Below are 13,872 nucleotides of genomic sequence, written 5' to 3' on the forward strand. Positions count from 1 at the left end.
GTGAAGTCTAGAGTGAATCTGTCTAGTTCATGCCTGGGTTGTCCACTTTGTGGATAGTTTTTCATCCCAGGATAGTCCATCTTTACCTCCCAGTTACTATAGGTGACACTTTTTTAAGGCTGTATAAATTATTGCCTTTAAAATAAATGCATCTGGAGAGAAATGTGGGAGACCACTGTATTATTTCTTAAACTGAGTGTTAGATTGACTGGTGTTCTGTTACTCTGCAGCCTTTTTTTTGTAGGTTTGGTCTTTCATACTTCAAAAAGCAATGATAATTTCTTAAAGCTAAATATAAGTTTTAAGAGACGGTCCAGGTCATTGATGACTCCCGTGCTCAAGTCAGCGCGGCATCAGCTGTTGGCTCCGGCAGTTCGAGGTTCGATGTGTCCGGACCCGTGAGGGGGCGTGGAGCGTGGCCCTGCTCAGCGGTGGCCGAGAGCCAGCTGGCCGTCCAGCTCCTCCAGCAGTGCTCCCAGAAGGGCCCCCTCTTCCTCCCCCCATCGGTACTTTGGATGTGGGACACAGATGTTTGCTGGTTATTATGTTCCGAGAGAAATGACTGCAGATAAATGACCATTCTTATTAAACTCATAAAAACATCCATAAAGTATTTGGTTGAAATGAAGTTTAAAATGAGTCTGCATGATTGCTGTTTCTCCTTTGCTCTTGGAGAAGTTAAAATGGTAGCATAACCCATCTGGTTTGATCGGGACAATCAGAGCGCGAATATTTCCCTTTTAGTCCAGGGAGCCCCTTTGCCCTCGGAGCTGTTACTATGACTGGTAATTACGTGGTGAGGAGCCTGGATCACTTTAGGAGTCATTGGCCCAGAAAGGAAAAATCAAACTTTTTTAAAGTCCTTTAAAAAAGGGTAAAATGTCCTTTCTATCCTACCAGGGAGGCTGAGTGTCATTCATTCCTTTCTTTTCCCCCCAGGAGTGAGAGAGTCCCATCAGATAAGCATTTTTAAGATAATTGCTTCTATCCTGCACCTTGGAAACGTGGAGATTCAGGCTGAACGTGATGGCGATTCCTGTAGCGTATCAGTAAGTCGCACACCAGCACCCAAGATAAAACATACACAATTTGCTCTGCTCTTAAGAGTTTGATACAACTGAAATGTGTCTTTACACTCAGAGGACACTCATAGGTTATTTATTCTTAACAGTTATGGTTTCTGTTCTCTTGCTGATAATATTTTAAAAGAACAAATCCTTTTCAAATCGGCTGCCATCAAATTTCTATCACCAAGGGCAGGGAATTTAGTGGCTATTGAATAAATTCTTTTTCTTATGGATTGCTCTTCCAAGGACCCTGAGGTCCATGGAATTCTACAAAGTGTTCTCCATCCATGAGTACTCTCTGAGCTCCCCACTGAGGTCCGCGCAATAAGGAGATGGAGTGCTGGACAGCATATTTGGTGACTGTCTCCACGGAGCTTGCAGTGTAATTGGGTAGACAAAAGACAACCCTGCTTGGCAAGATTCTGGCAGTACGATGCAGAACATTGACACACCTTTATGAAAGTATGGCAAATTGTGAATGATTCCATTAATGCTCACAGTGACTTACTTTCCTGGTGCCCAGTGTAGCATCAGATATGTGCCAGGTACACAATGTCTAAGTGGTTAGATGTGGGAGATGGTGGAGATGTGTGGTCCTATAGTCAGCGGCTAGGGTGTGCTCTCTGCTGTGTGTGTCCGGCTAGGTCCCCACTGGTGTTCCCACCTTGAGTAAGTGAGTCTGCGGTTGCTGACTAGACACCTCTCTTGTACCCCTTAGTGGCTGCGTCCTGGGGAGGTCCAAAGGAGGATTCTTATTGCCAACGACTTAGAATTTAGAAACCCGGACTCTGGGAAAAGACACAAGACAGCACTGTAGAATATGAACGTGGGCCTGTGTCAATGCCACTCACAACTGATGCTTTTTCAATTGAACAAATATTTATTAACCTCCTGCTTTTTGCCTACAGTTAGGGCTTATCAGAAGTTGAAACCAGTCCTGCCTTTAGAGAGAGGACCCTTGCCCCATATATTGTTCCTGAAAAAGAAATGGTCTTGGGGGCAGAGGGTCTCCTGGGCCCATCAAGGCATCCTCAACATGGAATCTGCTACCTGAGGAGAGCTTTGAGGCTCAAGTGCCTGGGCCCAGTGAGGAAGGAGGGAATGCTGGAGCTTGAGCAGTGTGGGAGACCACAGACGATGCTGGGTGTGTGTGTTGGATGGGCAGGGAGATTGGCAGTGACTGTATTAAGAGAGAGCCCACGTTGTGCGAGGAGATCCTGGACCCTAGCAGGATGAGGAGTGGGCCTCCATGCAGGCCACATGCCCCCGCCCCACCCGCCGACTCTGAGGCCTTCGGGCTGGGGAAGTATTGCTCCCATGTCTTTCTCCTTGTGAGGAAGGCATATTAAGGGTGCCTAACCCCCATGCATACTCCAGTAAATGCCTCTTGCTTCCTTAGGGAGCCGTGTATGTCCTGGTGTCAGGGAGAGGTGAGATTAAGGACGTGTGCTTTGAGAAACTCCTGGTTTGGGTCAGTGAGATACAGGAAAGGTGACACATATTCCCTGGTTTTCCAACTCACCCAATACCCTGCCCCCCCCCCCCATTGTGGATTCTTACAACACCTGTGCCTGTTCTCCATGGTGCTGCGCTTGGTTGTAATTTTACATTTTCCATGGAGGGGGGGCGGTTATTGCACGTCTCTCCCCTCATGAAACATCACAATCTATGAAGGCAGCTACTGTTGGTGAATTATTGTAACTCCAGCAGCTGGGACGGTCAGTGCCCAGCCCCTGGTAGGTGCCTGATTAGTGGATTTTTGCTCAGTGCTGGTTTCCCCCACTAAACTCTAGGGTGTGTCTGGTGTAGGAGGCCATGTCCGGTCTGGCAGGGTGACCTTCCAACCCTGACACACACTGGCACCCACCAGTGTTTCTATAAAGACTATATGAAGGTGAATACCAAGACACAAATTGGAGAAGACTGGACAGAGGGCATGGGTAGTGCTTTAGGGAGAAGACGGAGGAAGCTGACAGGTAGAGGTTTTGTTACTAAATGGGGCAGCAGGCCCTGTCTCTCAATAACAGGAAGTCAGGTTTTTTGTTTGTTTGTTTTTTTAAAGATTTTATATATCTGAGAGAGAGTACACAAGTGAGCATGGGTGGGAGGGAGGGGCAGGGGGAAAGGGAAAGGCAGACTCCTTGCAAGCAGGGAGCTCGATGTGGGGCCCCATCCACCCAGACACCCCAGGAAGTCAGGGCTTTGAGCACAGGAACTTGGCTTAGGCTGGCCTCACGTTGTTCTCCGATTAGAGACTATGCAGAGAACTCACTGTGAGTCAGGACAACAAGGGTTAAATCCTGGTTCTGCTGCTTCTTGATAGCTAACCTAAGTCTGCTTCCTCATCTGTGGAGCGGGGGCTGATATGACCTACCTTAGCCCGAGGCTCCCGTCACTCTTGACTCATCCCCAACAATTTGTTGGAGACAGAGTGGACCTTGTGGACATTCCTGTTACTTCACAGGGTGGGGAAAAACTAAGGCCCAGAAAGACCTTAATGACTATTAATGGTCATGTCGGGCCCCAGCCAGTGCCGTTAGCCCCGAACCACTGCCATTCTGGAGCTGGGCCACCCTCCCCGGCCAGGGTCCCCCAGCAGGTGCCAAGCCCAGAGCTGGGCACACAGTGTGTGCAGGAAGTCTTCATGAAGTGGTTGCTGGTGAAAGTCTCTCTTGGATGGATTTTGGTTTATTCCTCTGGCGCAGAGGGTGGGCCTCCTGCTGGAAAGGCTGTCTGTCCAGACGCAGTATGCCTTCTGCTTTGTAGTTTTGATTTTTAATTAAAGCATTAAGCTGTGTTTGCGACTGCCAGAGTTACCTTGGAGAGGCAACAGAGTGCAATTACTTGGGCACCAGAGGCAATTTGTTTCTTGAGTTTGGCAATATGGGCCCACAAAACCTAATCTACCTATGATGCTGGCCATTTTTAATGGATTTAGCATCATTTAATTAAGCCTAATGTAATTACGTGATGTTCAGTCAGTCGCAGTTAGCACCTTTCATCAACAGTCAGAAGGGGTAACAGAGGGACAAGTCCCATGCCACCGCAGCAGCCGGGAGCCCGTCCTGAGGTGAGCATCAAACAGTGCCAGGACATGAGCTTCTGTCTCCACTGCGTTCCCCGGGGAGGTGCTGGGTGGGGGGGCAGGGCTCCAGGGGGCAGGCCTCGAGCCGTCCTGTCGGCTGCTGGGAGGCCATCTGCAGGTCAGGGAATCCAGTGGTAACGCTATGCCAAGCAGTTAAGAACGCCTTGGAAGTAGGTCAGATTGAGAAGTTGAACTCTCACCACCTCTGAACCTGTTGCCTGCCAGGCAGTCCCAGGCATTTAACAGCACTGAAGGTGGCTTTCTTGGGGGGGGGGGGGGGGGGTACGGCAGGGGGAGGTGGGCAGGTGCAGGCTGCCACCAAGAGAAATGCTGTCCATCAGGACAAGGAGCCATGGCAGCCCCGCCTGCTGTGTGAAAAGATGGAGGGCCTTATCCTCCCCACCCAGTCCAAGCTGACTCTCTTTCCCAGCTGGATCAGGAGCTCTGGGCCACAGTCAGGGCTACCTCCCCACCCCTCCATCCTCTTCACCTGAAAAATAAGAGGGATTAGGTTAGAATGATGATTCCCAAGGAATTTTCCTGGGAACCTTAGCCCTAGGCAATTTCTTAAGAAGCTAGGGGTTCTTTGGTCAATAAAGTTCAGGAAATGCTGCATAAAATATGTCTCCTGGGGCTCTCAGGGTCCGTTAATACACCATTTCAGCTGTGTCTAGCCTGGTGGCATCCCTGGGCCCCTGTTGTTAGGTAAAGCCCATTAAAGTGCTTTGTAGCTGTTGCTCCACAGACCGCATTTGGAAGAACACTGGCCTTACTGGGAGGTTCTTTCCTACTCTGACTTTCTATTATTTTGTAATTGTGTTTGCTTTGGGTAGATGGATTTTAAATATCTGTAGAAGAAAAAAAAAAGCTGGCCTGGAGAAATGGTGTTAAGGAGGAAATGGTACAGTTATCTGCGTTAATTTTCATTGAACGCTCAAACTCTCATTTAGATCCTCCACAGCAGCCTCATCAGAAAATGAGTCCCAAAAGCGAAGGCAATTTAGGGCCATTATAGAAGGTGGCAACATCGTGTTCTGAAGGATTCCCTTTCTGCTTGAGACTTAATAAGCAATCTGGCAAGCTTGTGGTTTGGTTATCTGCTTTCCGGGTGGGGGGAGGGCATTTAGATGAGATAGCAAAGAACGGGGGGGTTGTGGGGTGCCCTGAGTGCAGAGCAAGGAGTATGTGACTTACCCATGGGGGTGAAGTGAAGACAAGACCTGCGGGGGACGTGCTTACTGGGGACCGCAAGGCCAGGTGGTATGATGGGTACTTTGGGTAAATGAGCGTCGAGATTGGAGGCAGCTGGGTATGCTGGGTGGAAGGTGCTGCTTATCTCTCTAGAGAAGGGTTTTCAGGAGGAGGAATTCCTAGTTTTCTCTCCAGCTCTAAAAGGGAGGTATTACCAGTTGCAATGTTCCAAGTGGCTCTTCTCCAGTCACAGTTTGTTCTCCGTTCTTGCTGTTTGTCCTCGCTTTCCACATTGATGGGCTTCTATCCCCAGGCAGGAAGGGCTCGAAGAGTAGAACACCAAGTGTGTGTTACTTACTATCCCTGAGGCTAAGGTGCGGTAAAGTCTGCTCAGAGCACTGCAGTGTCAGTGTGGGGAAGGAGGTCCCGTTGGCTCAGCTCTGTGCTCATTCCAGAACATGCAGCTGGCGGACCGGGTGCAGCTGGTCAAGGGTAATGCTTGCCCGTGAGGACGTCTTTCCAGGCTGTGGGCTCAGCCCTGCACGCGGGACTCTGCAGATGGAAACCGTACACTTACTGTGATTCTGCATCTGCTGCTTTGTATGGTTCCTGCTGCCTTCTGGCTCCTTATTCCTAATGGATTTATCCATCCCTAAGCTATCAGTTCTCATTCTGCTCCCTTCACTCAAGGAATTCTCTCCAGCCTGTGACTTGGCAGCTGGCTGGCCATGGAGGAGGGCAGAGGAAAAGTTGAGAAAGCTTTTGTTTTGCAAAGCCCTCATCCTTCAGTGTAACGATCAGCTGCACCAACACGCTTGGGGGCCTTCTTGTCCCTCCGCTTAGTGGTGTGGGAGTGCGTGAGCCTGCTGGTGCTGCGGCAAGGGGTGGCGAGGGGCGATGTGGGTCTGCGGTGCTGGGGGAGGGGCTCATTTTGGCTCGGGGTGGTGGCGGGCAGGATACGGTCTCAGGCTTGCCCTCCGCTCCCTCCTGAAGCCCTCCTCCGCGTCTCTTCCAGCCCCAGGACGCACACCTGAACGACTTCTGCCGGCTGCTAGGGGTGGAGCACAGCCAGATGGTGCACTGGCTCTGCCACCGCAAGCTGGTCACCACCTCTGAGACCTACGTGAAGACCATGTCCCCACAGCAGGTGGCCAACGCGCGCAGTGCCCTGGCCAAGCACATCTACGCGCAGCTCTTCGGCTGGATCGTGGAGCACGTCAACAAGGCGCTGCACACCGCCCTCAAGCAGCACTCCTTCATCGGAGTCCTGGACATCTACGGGTAGGCCCGCGCCCGGCCTCCTCTCCCTCCACCTGATGGCTGTGTCGTCCTTTTTTTAAACAAGCAAACAAGCAAAACATTTAAAGGGAGAGCAAAAAAGAATGCGAGTAGGGGTAGGGAGAGGGAGAAGCAGGGTCCCCGCAGAGCAGGGAGCCCGATGTGGGGCTCGATCCCAGGACCCTAGGATCATGACCTGAGCCGAAGGCAGACACTTAACCGACTGAGCCAGCCAGGTGCCCCGATTGTGTCTTCCTGCTAACATCTCAGAGTTGGCTGGGGACCTTGCTTCCCAATTCTCATCCAGGGAGTGTGACACGTGGCAGCATTTTCTGGTTGTCACAGCGACTGGGGTCTCTACTGGCACCTAGTGGCCTGAATTTGGGGATGCTAGGTGTCCGACAATATGGAAGACGGTTCCAAGGAAGAGTGGCCCCTTTCAGTACCCCAGTAGCTCCTGCATGGAGAAGCCCTGTACACATCCGTCTTCACAACTGGGAAACAGGCCTGGCGAGCGAAGGGTCTTGCCCGGAACTGGACCAGAAGCTGCTCTGAACGCAATTTCAGGCTTTGTGTCTCAGCTGTTTTATTCAAATCTACCATCTGACCTCATTCACTGTGTTCCCCATCAAGATGGTTATTATAATACCACGATTTTGTCCAGCACTGTGAGACTCGTGTGCGGTCATTCTTGAGGCTTCTCTTCCTTTCAGAATTCTAGCCTAATGGCAAGGACTGTTATTTATAACGGCGTCTTCTACAGGGAGAGGCAACATGGCTCAGCGGAAAATCTCCCTGACTCGGCGTCAGAAGACAGGGGTGGTGACTCACGGCTGGCCCCAGCTCGCTCCACACCTCACAGCCTCCTTTTGGTCTTTTGTTTCCCTAGCTGGAAGGAAAGCATTGAGCCACAGTCTCTCTGAGGTCCTTCCCAGATCCTTCTAGAGTTCTTTGAAGTTCTGCGTCCTGATCTGCAACCTCCTTTGCACATTTTTTATGATCAATGTCTTGCCTTCTTTAAGCTAATTATAGATTGAATCCTCCTGGGTGTTTATATCACAGAAGGTTATGGCTTCTGTCTTAAAATAGAAGTTCAGATCCGTGGAAGTGCAGAGTTCTAAGAACAGGGCTGCTCTGGTGGAAACAACTGCTTAGTGGGCTGATGGGCTTATGTTGAGACTAGAGCAAAGGGAACCTCCTAGAAGTGGCCACGTCCCCATGCAGAGATTGGCTGTCCTCGTTAGAGCTCTGCTGCACTTGTTCACGGTCGGGTTTCTGATCGAACCGTGTTGCAGGGTATGGAGCACATGGAAGGAGGAGACTTGACTTCTGGCATCACAAAGGCCTCGTGCTGAGGAACTAATGCACATACATGAGCCACATAATACAAGAGGCAACCGAAGAAATTCTAGCAGAGTCCATTTGAAGGTTTGGACACTCAGTGTGGGATGAGTGTCAAGGCAGGAGAGGGCATGCTCGTTGGCACTGTCAGGGAAAGCTTTATGTGGAAGGTGGCGTTTGAACTGGATCTTTTAAAGGGAGGGAGTAAAATACGGGAGGTGGGGGCAGCAGCTTTGGGACCCGGGAGCACTGTCATGATGTTGGGAAAAAGCGAAGCATGGCAGGGAAGCCTACTAGCTGGTGAGACGACAGTGGGGCATCACCGAGAGCAGGAAGAAGACGGATGCGTCCTCTCCAGGCTGTTTGGGATTTTATCTGAGTGGCTGGGTCCAGACCATTTCTCCTGGCCACTGAGTGCCTGCTTTGGGCTCAGCCCCTCCCATTTCTCTGTGGAGAGCACGGAGCATTTCTTAGGCTGGGAACCTTCCTCCTTGCTGTCAGTAATTCCGTTATTCTCTTCACCATGAGTATTTTCAGGAAATTGGGTTCCCCTGAAAATCTGACCTTTCATGCTCCCTTCTGAAAAGACCTAGAGAAACCCAGGCCACAGCATTTGACCCGATTCCCTGACTTTACCTGGGCAAGAATCTAATTTACTGGGTTTTTGATCAGGGAAGACGAACAGGTAGGCTCAGTGTTGTGAATAGCATGGGAAAACATCATGACTTCAAATAAGGAATTGTTGAACACTACATCAAAAACTAATGATGGGCACTATATGTTGGCTAACTGAACATTAAACAAACAAAACATCGTGACTTTTGTACTACCGCTACTCACCACTGTCATGGTCCCCTGCTGTCTTCGTGGCACCACGGCCTTCCCTCCCTCCCCGGCATCTGCAGTGAGAGGCTTTGCTCCTTGTTGGCCGGTCACGCTGCTGGGTCTGGAGATGCCGCTGGGCTCGGGCAAGCTGGATTTTGTGCTTCTATTTGCTGTTTACCTTTTTCATCATTGAGTCTGTTCTTCTCAAGTCCTGTGACTACCCAGAGGGGAGAAATTGATTTCAGGGAAGGCTTGTCTGTGGTTTGAGGAGATCGAGCCTGTGATGAGGTGGGGGTCCCAAGAATTCAGTCTCCTGATCCGTGCGTTCCCCTCTCCTCTTGGAGTGGCCCTGGCTTCCTCGGGGTTCCACGGTAGGGCCACGGGCCAGGTACTTGAGAAGTTTCCTACCTTTCGTGCTTCCTTCAGACATGCTGTGCTGTCTTGTTTTCTTTTTAAAATCCTTGTTCTTAGGAGCTCATTTCGTTTTCCACACTGTGCTGCAAAGTAGTCCTGTTGTCACAGCAAGGCACCCTCCCTTCGCAGAGGTCCAATGCCGGACACGGACACATGCGCCGTGGAGTGGCGCGTTCATGCCCTCGAGGCAGAGCGCAAGATGGCAAGTTAGAGCTGGGGCAGGCTCAGAGTTAGCGAGCTGGCTGGCTGTCTGGGCCATCTGTTGCCAAGAAAGCACTTAGACACTTTGCCTGAATGTCCGTAAGCATGCTCCTCAGCAGTGCGAGTCTGCCGAGAAATTGCTGTTAAGAATTTGTGCTGGCCGAGGCTCTCTTCTCTGGCCAGAAGGCATGTAATGAACTCTTAGGAGGTTAGAACCAAAAACTTCACCACCAGCAAGCAGATCACTTGGACTTGTGGTACTGTGTCTGCTCCGTCTGGTCAGAGACATCATTTCTTCGTCTGGAAGAAAAGGACAGTGATGGATGGGAGTCTGGGCTGACCTTGAATGGAGCTGTTTACTGTCCTCTCCCTTTTGCAATCCTGGTATCTGTCTCCTTTTCGATGGACTTTCAGATATCTTACAGAAAGCTGCTGGATCTTTTTTTAGTGTGGCCATCCCTCCGTTATCTGGGTCGGATGTCACACCTGACACTCTTCCACCTGTTGTCTTCTCCAACCAACACCCCCCCCCAACTGCCAAACTGATTCCTGTCTTTATGCTTCGTTCATAATGTAACTAGGGGAAGTGATTCTAAGGACAATTCATCCTCCATGACTTCAGAAAAGTCCAGAATGATTTTATTTTTTGAGTTTTCTATCCAAATCCCTGACCACCAAACGCTGGAGAGGGAGAGAGCATTTCTTCATGGTCTCATTGTGTCTCAGCCCTAGGCGGGGGAGACGTGGTGCACGTAGAAGATGCCCTTGGGATGACCTAGTCTTTGATTGTCTTCTTTCTTGACATCTGTGAACAAAAATGGCGACATGTGGAAGCTAGAAAGAATGCAAAGGATGGTGGGGATGTGCTTCTGAATATATTAAGCCCCATTCGTTAATAAGAAAGGAATAAGGAATTATTTCCCTTAATCAGGTTAGAAATGTGTGAAGCTAGCCAATGAGAGTGGGATTGCCACCCCCTCCCCAACAGGGAGACACTAATTAGTAATTAGTGGGGTAACTGTCCCCAGATGAACTCTAGCCCCTGTTCAGGGAGTTATTGGCTCACCAGTCAAGCTCTTTCTGGAAACAATGGAAGAGAGTTCTGTAGGGTGGGTGAACCGCTCCAGAATTTTCCATAAATGTTTAAAATGTTACTACAGAATCCACTGCCAGAGTGAATACTCTCTTTGTAGATAAGAAAACAGCGCACTGACCAGCATCATACATAGGCACCCCACCGCTAACACGATGTTCTGACGGGTGGTCCGGACGGTAGGAAAGGCTGTGAGCCCCGACATAAATGGCACAACGGTGGGGAGCCGCTGCTCAGAGGCCAGGTCCCCAGGTTCCCCAGACCCCCGGTGTCCTGGCAAGAGGGATGGTTTCCCTCCAGCTTGCTCCTCTGCCTCAGCTCCGAAAAGTGCAAAGCAAGCAATACCCGTGCAGCAGTTTAGCCAACCTGAGCCCAGCTCGTCCCTTCAGCAAGGGTCTGTGACGTGGCTGCCTGCCTGCCTGCCTGCGGGCGTTTTGTACCAGGCAGGGGGTGGAAATGAATAGGACAGAGCCAGGCAGCTTGTGGCTGGGCTTTCCTTTTCATGTTACATTAACCGGCACCTGCCTCTCCAGGCTCGAGGAATTGTAACTGCAATCCTTCATTCCTCTCCTCTCCTCATGGCAAAAAGAAATGGATGGCTTCAATTTTCAATTTGGGAAAAAGGCAGTTAGTTATTTGTCTTTGATTTGAGCCTTCGACATGCCAGGGTGGCAGGGGCTTTGGCTGCGGCCAGCCCATTCTTTTTTTTTTTTTTTTTTTTTTTAAAGATTTTATTTATTTATTTGACAGAGATCACAAGTGGGCAGAGAGGCAGGCAGAGAGGAAGGGGAAGCAGGCTCCCTGCTGAGCAGAGAGCCTGATGTGGGGCTCGATCCCAGGACCCTGAGATCATGACCTGAGCCTAAGGCAGAGGCTTAACCCACTGAGCCACCCAGGCATCCGGGGCTGGCCCGTTCTTGACAAGGACGGTTGGACTAGGAGACCTGTGGAGGGAGGAGGAGAGTTATGCGTCATGCAGAGGGACAGTGGAAGAGATGCAGGGGTGGGGGGGGCAGTGGAGAGGAGCAGGCAGGACCCAGGAGGAAGGAAGTGGGTTTGCTGGGATTTTCTTTCTTTTTTTTTTTTTTATTGTATTTTATTTCTTTTCAGTTTTCCAAAAGTCATTGTTTATGCTTGCTGGGATTTTCTATCCTCAGCTCTCACATTATTTTCTGTTTCTTGTGATATTTCCTGACTTTAAACTAGCATCCATCTCTACTCAGTGCTTTTCAATAATATGGGTTTTTAAAATAATTTTTTAAAACTGTAGCTGGAAAAGCACCTAACGTAAGACTTAGCATCTTAACCATTTTTTTTTTTTTAAAGATTTTATTTGTTTGAGAGCGAGAGAATGTGCGTGGGAGCAGGAGCGGGGCAAGGGGCAGAGGGAGAGGGAGAAACAGACTTCCCTCTGAGCAGGGAGCCTGACGTGGGGCTCCACCCCAAAGACCCTGAGATCATGACCTGAGCCAAAGGCAGACGCTTAACCGGCTGAGCCACCCAGGTGCATCCCCCTCCCCGGCCCCTGCCATCTTAAGCATTTTTAAATGTACGGTTCAGTGGTGGTAGGTATACTCACATTGTTACACAACAGAACTCTGGAGCACTTTCATGGGGGAAGGCTAAAACTTTACACCCATTGAGCAGCTCCCATTTTTCCCTGGAAACCACCACTCTACACTGTTTCTGTGACTTAGGACTACGTTGGATGCCTATGTAAGGGGAATTGTACAACATTTGTCTTTTTGTGACTGGCTTCTGTGAGTTAGCTCAGTGTCCTCAAGACTTCCCCATGTTGCAGCTTGTGATAGAATTTCCTTTAAAGCTGAGTAATGCTCTAGTATGTGTATACACCACCTTTTGTTTACCCATTCTTCTGCTGATGGGTGTTCAGGCTTCTTTTAGCCATGGGTTATTGTGAACAATGCTACAGGGAACAAGGGTGTGCAAATATCTCTTCTAATTCTTTTCAACATATGCCCAGAAATGGGATTGCTGGATCATACGACAATTCTATTTTTAATTTTTTGAGGAACCTACAGATTGTTTTCCATAGTGACCCACCATTTTGCATTCTTGTCAATAGCACACAAGGGTTTTGGTTTCTCCACATCCTTGACAACACTTGTTATTTTGAGGGTTTTGGTCGTAGCTCTCCTGATAGGTATGAAGTAATCTCTCCTTGTGGTTTTGATTTGCATTTCTCTTAATATTTAGTGATGTTGATCATATTTCATATATTGTCTTTGGAAAAATGTTCAAGGCCTTCACCTATTTTTTGAGTTATTTGGTTTTTGTTGTTGAGTTGTAAGGGCTCTTTGTGTATTCTGGATATTAACTCCTTATCAGAAATATGATTTGCAAATGCTTCCTACTGTACATAGGTTGCCTTTAATGATCTATTTAAAGTAAACTTCTTAGGTCCAATGTTTGCCTTCATTTTAACAGATGTCTTATTTTCTTGGAGTTGGTCTTACAGTTCCAATTTAGTTATTCAGAGAAGACTACCTAGCTCCTCTTTGACCAGTATGAAAAGGGTTCATGGTGAATGGAGGGGGAAAAGCCAGTGGCCTTTTCCTTCAAGCCTATAAACAGTGGACCAGACGTGGGCAGCTCAGGAAATCCCTGGGCATGTCATCCTCAGGGTAAACATGCATGGCTGGCCCCAGTATTGTCAGATCTAACAGATCCCTGAAGCCATTGGGTTTGCCTTGGAATCTTTGAGTCTCCCAGGAGAACCTTGTAACTCAGATTGCTCTAAAGTCCATCTCAACCTTCCAGAATTTCTCTTACACAGCTCTTGGGCTTGTGCCTAGAGGCAGACGAGCATTCATACTCTTAAGGTTCAGATAAAGTCACAGTTCTCTCTGACCTGCCGTCACCCTTCTGAGTTCACCTGCCATTCAAGTTCTATAAATGCATCAAATCTCCTGGAAGGCTGCATATACTAGATTCCTGTGGTCTTCCTGAGAGCTCTTTCGCAGACCTTGCAATCCTTGAGGCAGTTGACTGATGGGCTAGGAGAGGGTTTCCATACAGTGGGCATTTTTCTGTCCCGCACTGAGGTTCCTGGCACATAGAGGAGCAGGGAATTGGAGCACACTGCAAAGTAAGTGGACTTGGGACTTAGGTCCTCCAGAAGAATAACTGTTCTTGGCCTTGGGATGTGAGCAGTGCCTAGTACTGTACCTTCCCTGAAGGCCAAATCCTGTGTGGGGACATCTAGGCCCAGAGAAGCACAGGAACAGAGTTCAAGTCCTGGTGTTCTAGGGTACAGCCAGCATCCCATGATGGTTGAGTAAAGAGATCAGAGAAGTTGGCGTCGTGAACAGACCACAGGGTGCCCTTGTGAGGTTTCCTGGGCTTCAGGAGGGAAA

At 49.4% G+C, this 13,872-nt stretch overlaps 1 protein-coding gene across 4 annotated transcripts in view; it reads left to right on the forward strand.

Moving 5' to 3' along the window:
• Positions 1 to 13,872, forward strand: part of MYO5B (myosin VB) — a 342,886-nt gene that overhangs the window by 214,375 nt on the left and 114,639 nt on the right. For all 4 annotated transcript variants that reach the window (XM_032882535.1, XM_032882534.1, XM_032882532.1 and 1 more), the window contains exons 9-10: positions 940 to 1,049; positions 6,359 to 6,624. In XM_032882535.1, the coding sequence (XP_032738426.1) occupies positions 940 to 1,049; positions 6,359 to 6,624 (376 nt within the window). The remainder of the gene's footprint in view (positions 1 to 939; positions 1,050 to 6,358; positions 6,625 to 13,872) is intronic.

The sequence above is a fragment of the Lontra canadensis genome, unplaced genomic scaffold, assembly GCF_010015895.1.
Source record: "Lontra canadensis isolate GAN:19392208 unplaced genomic scaffold, GSC_riverotter_1.0 scaffold82, whole genome shotgun sequence".
NCBI lineage: Eukaryota > Metazoa > Chordata > Mammalia > Carnivora > Mustelidae > Lontra > Lontra canadensis.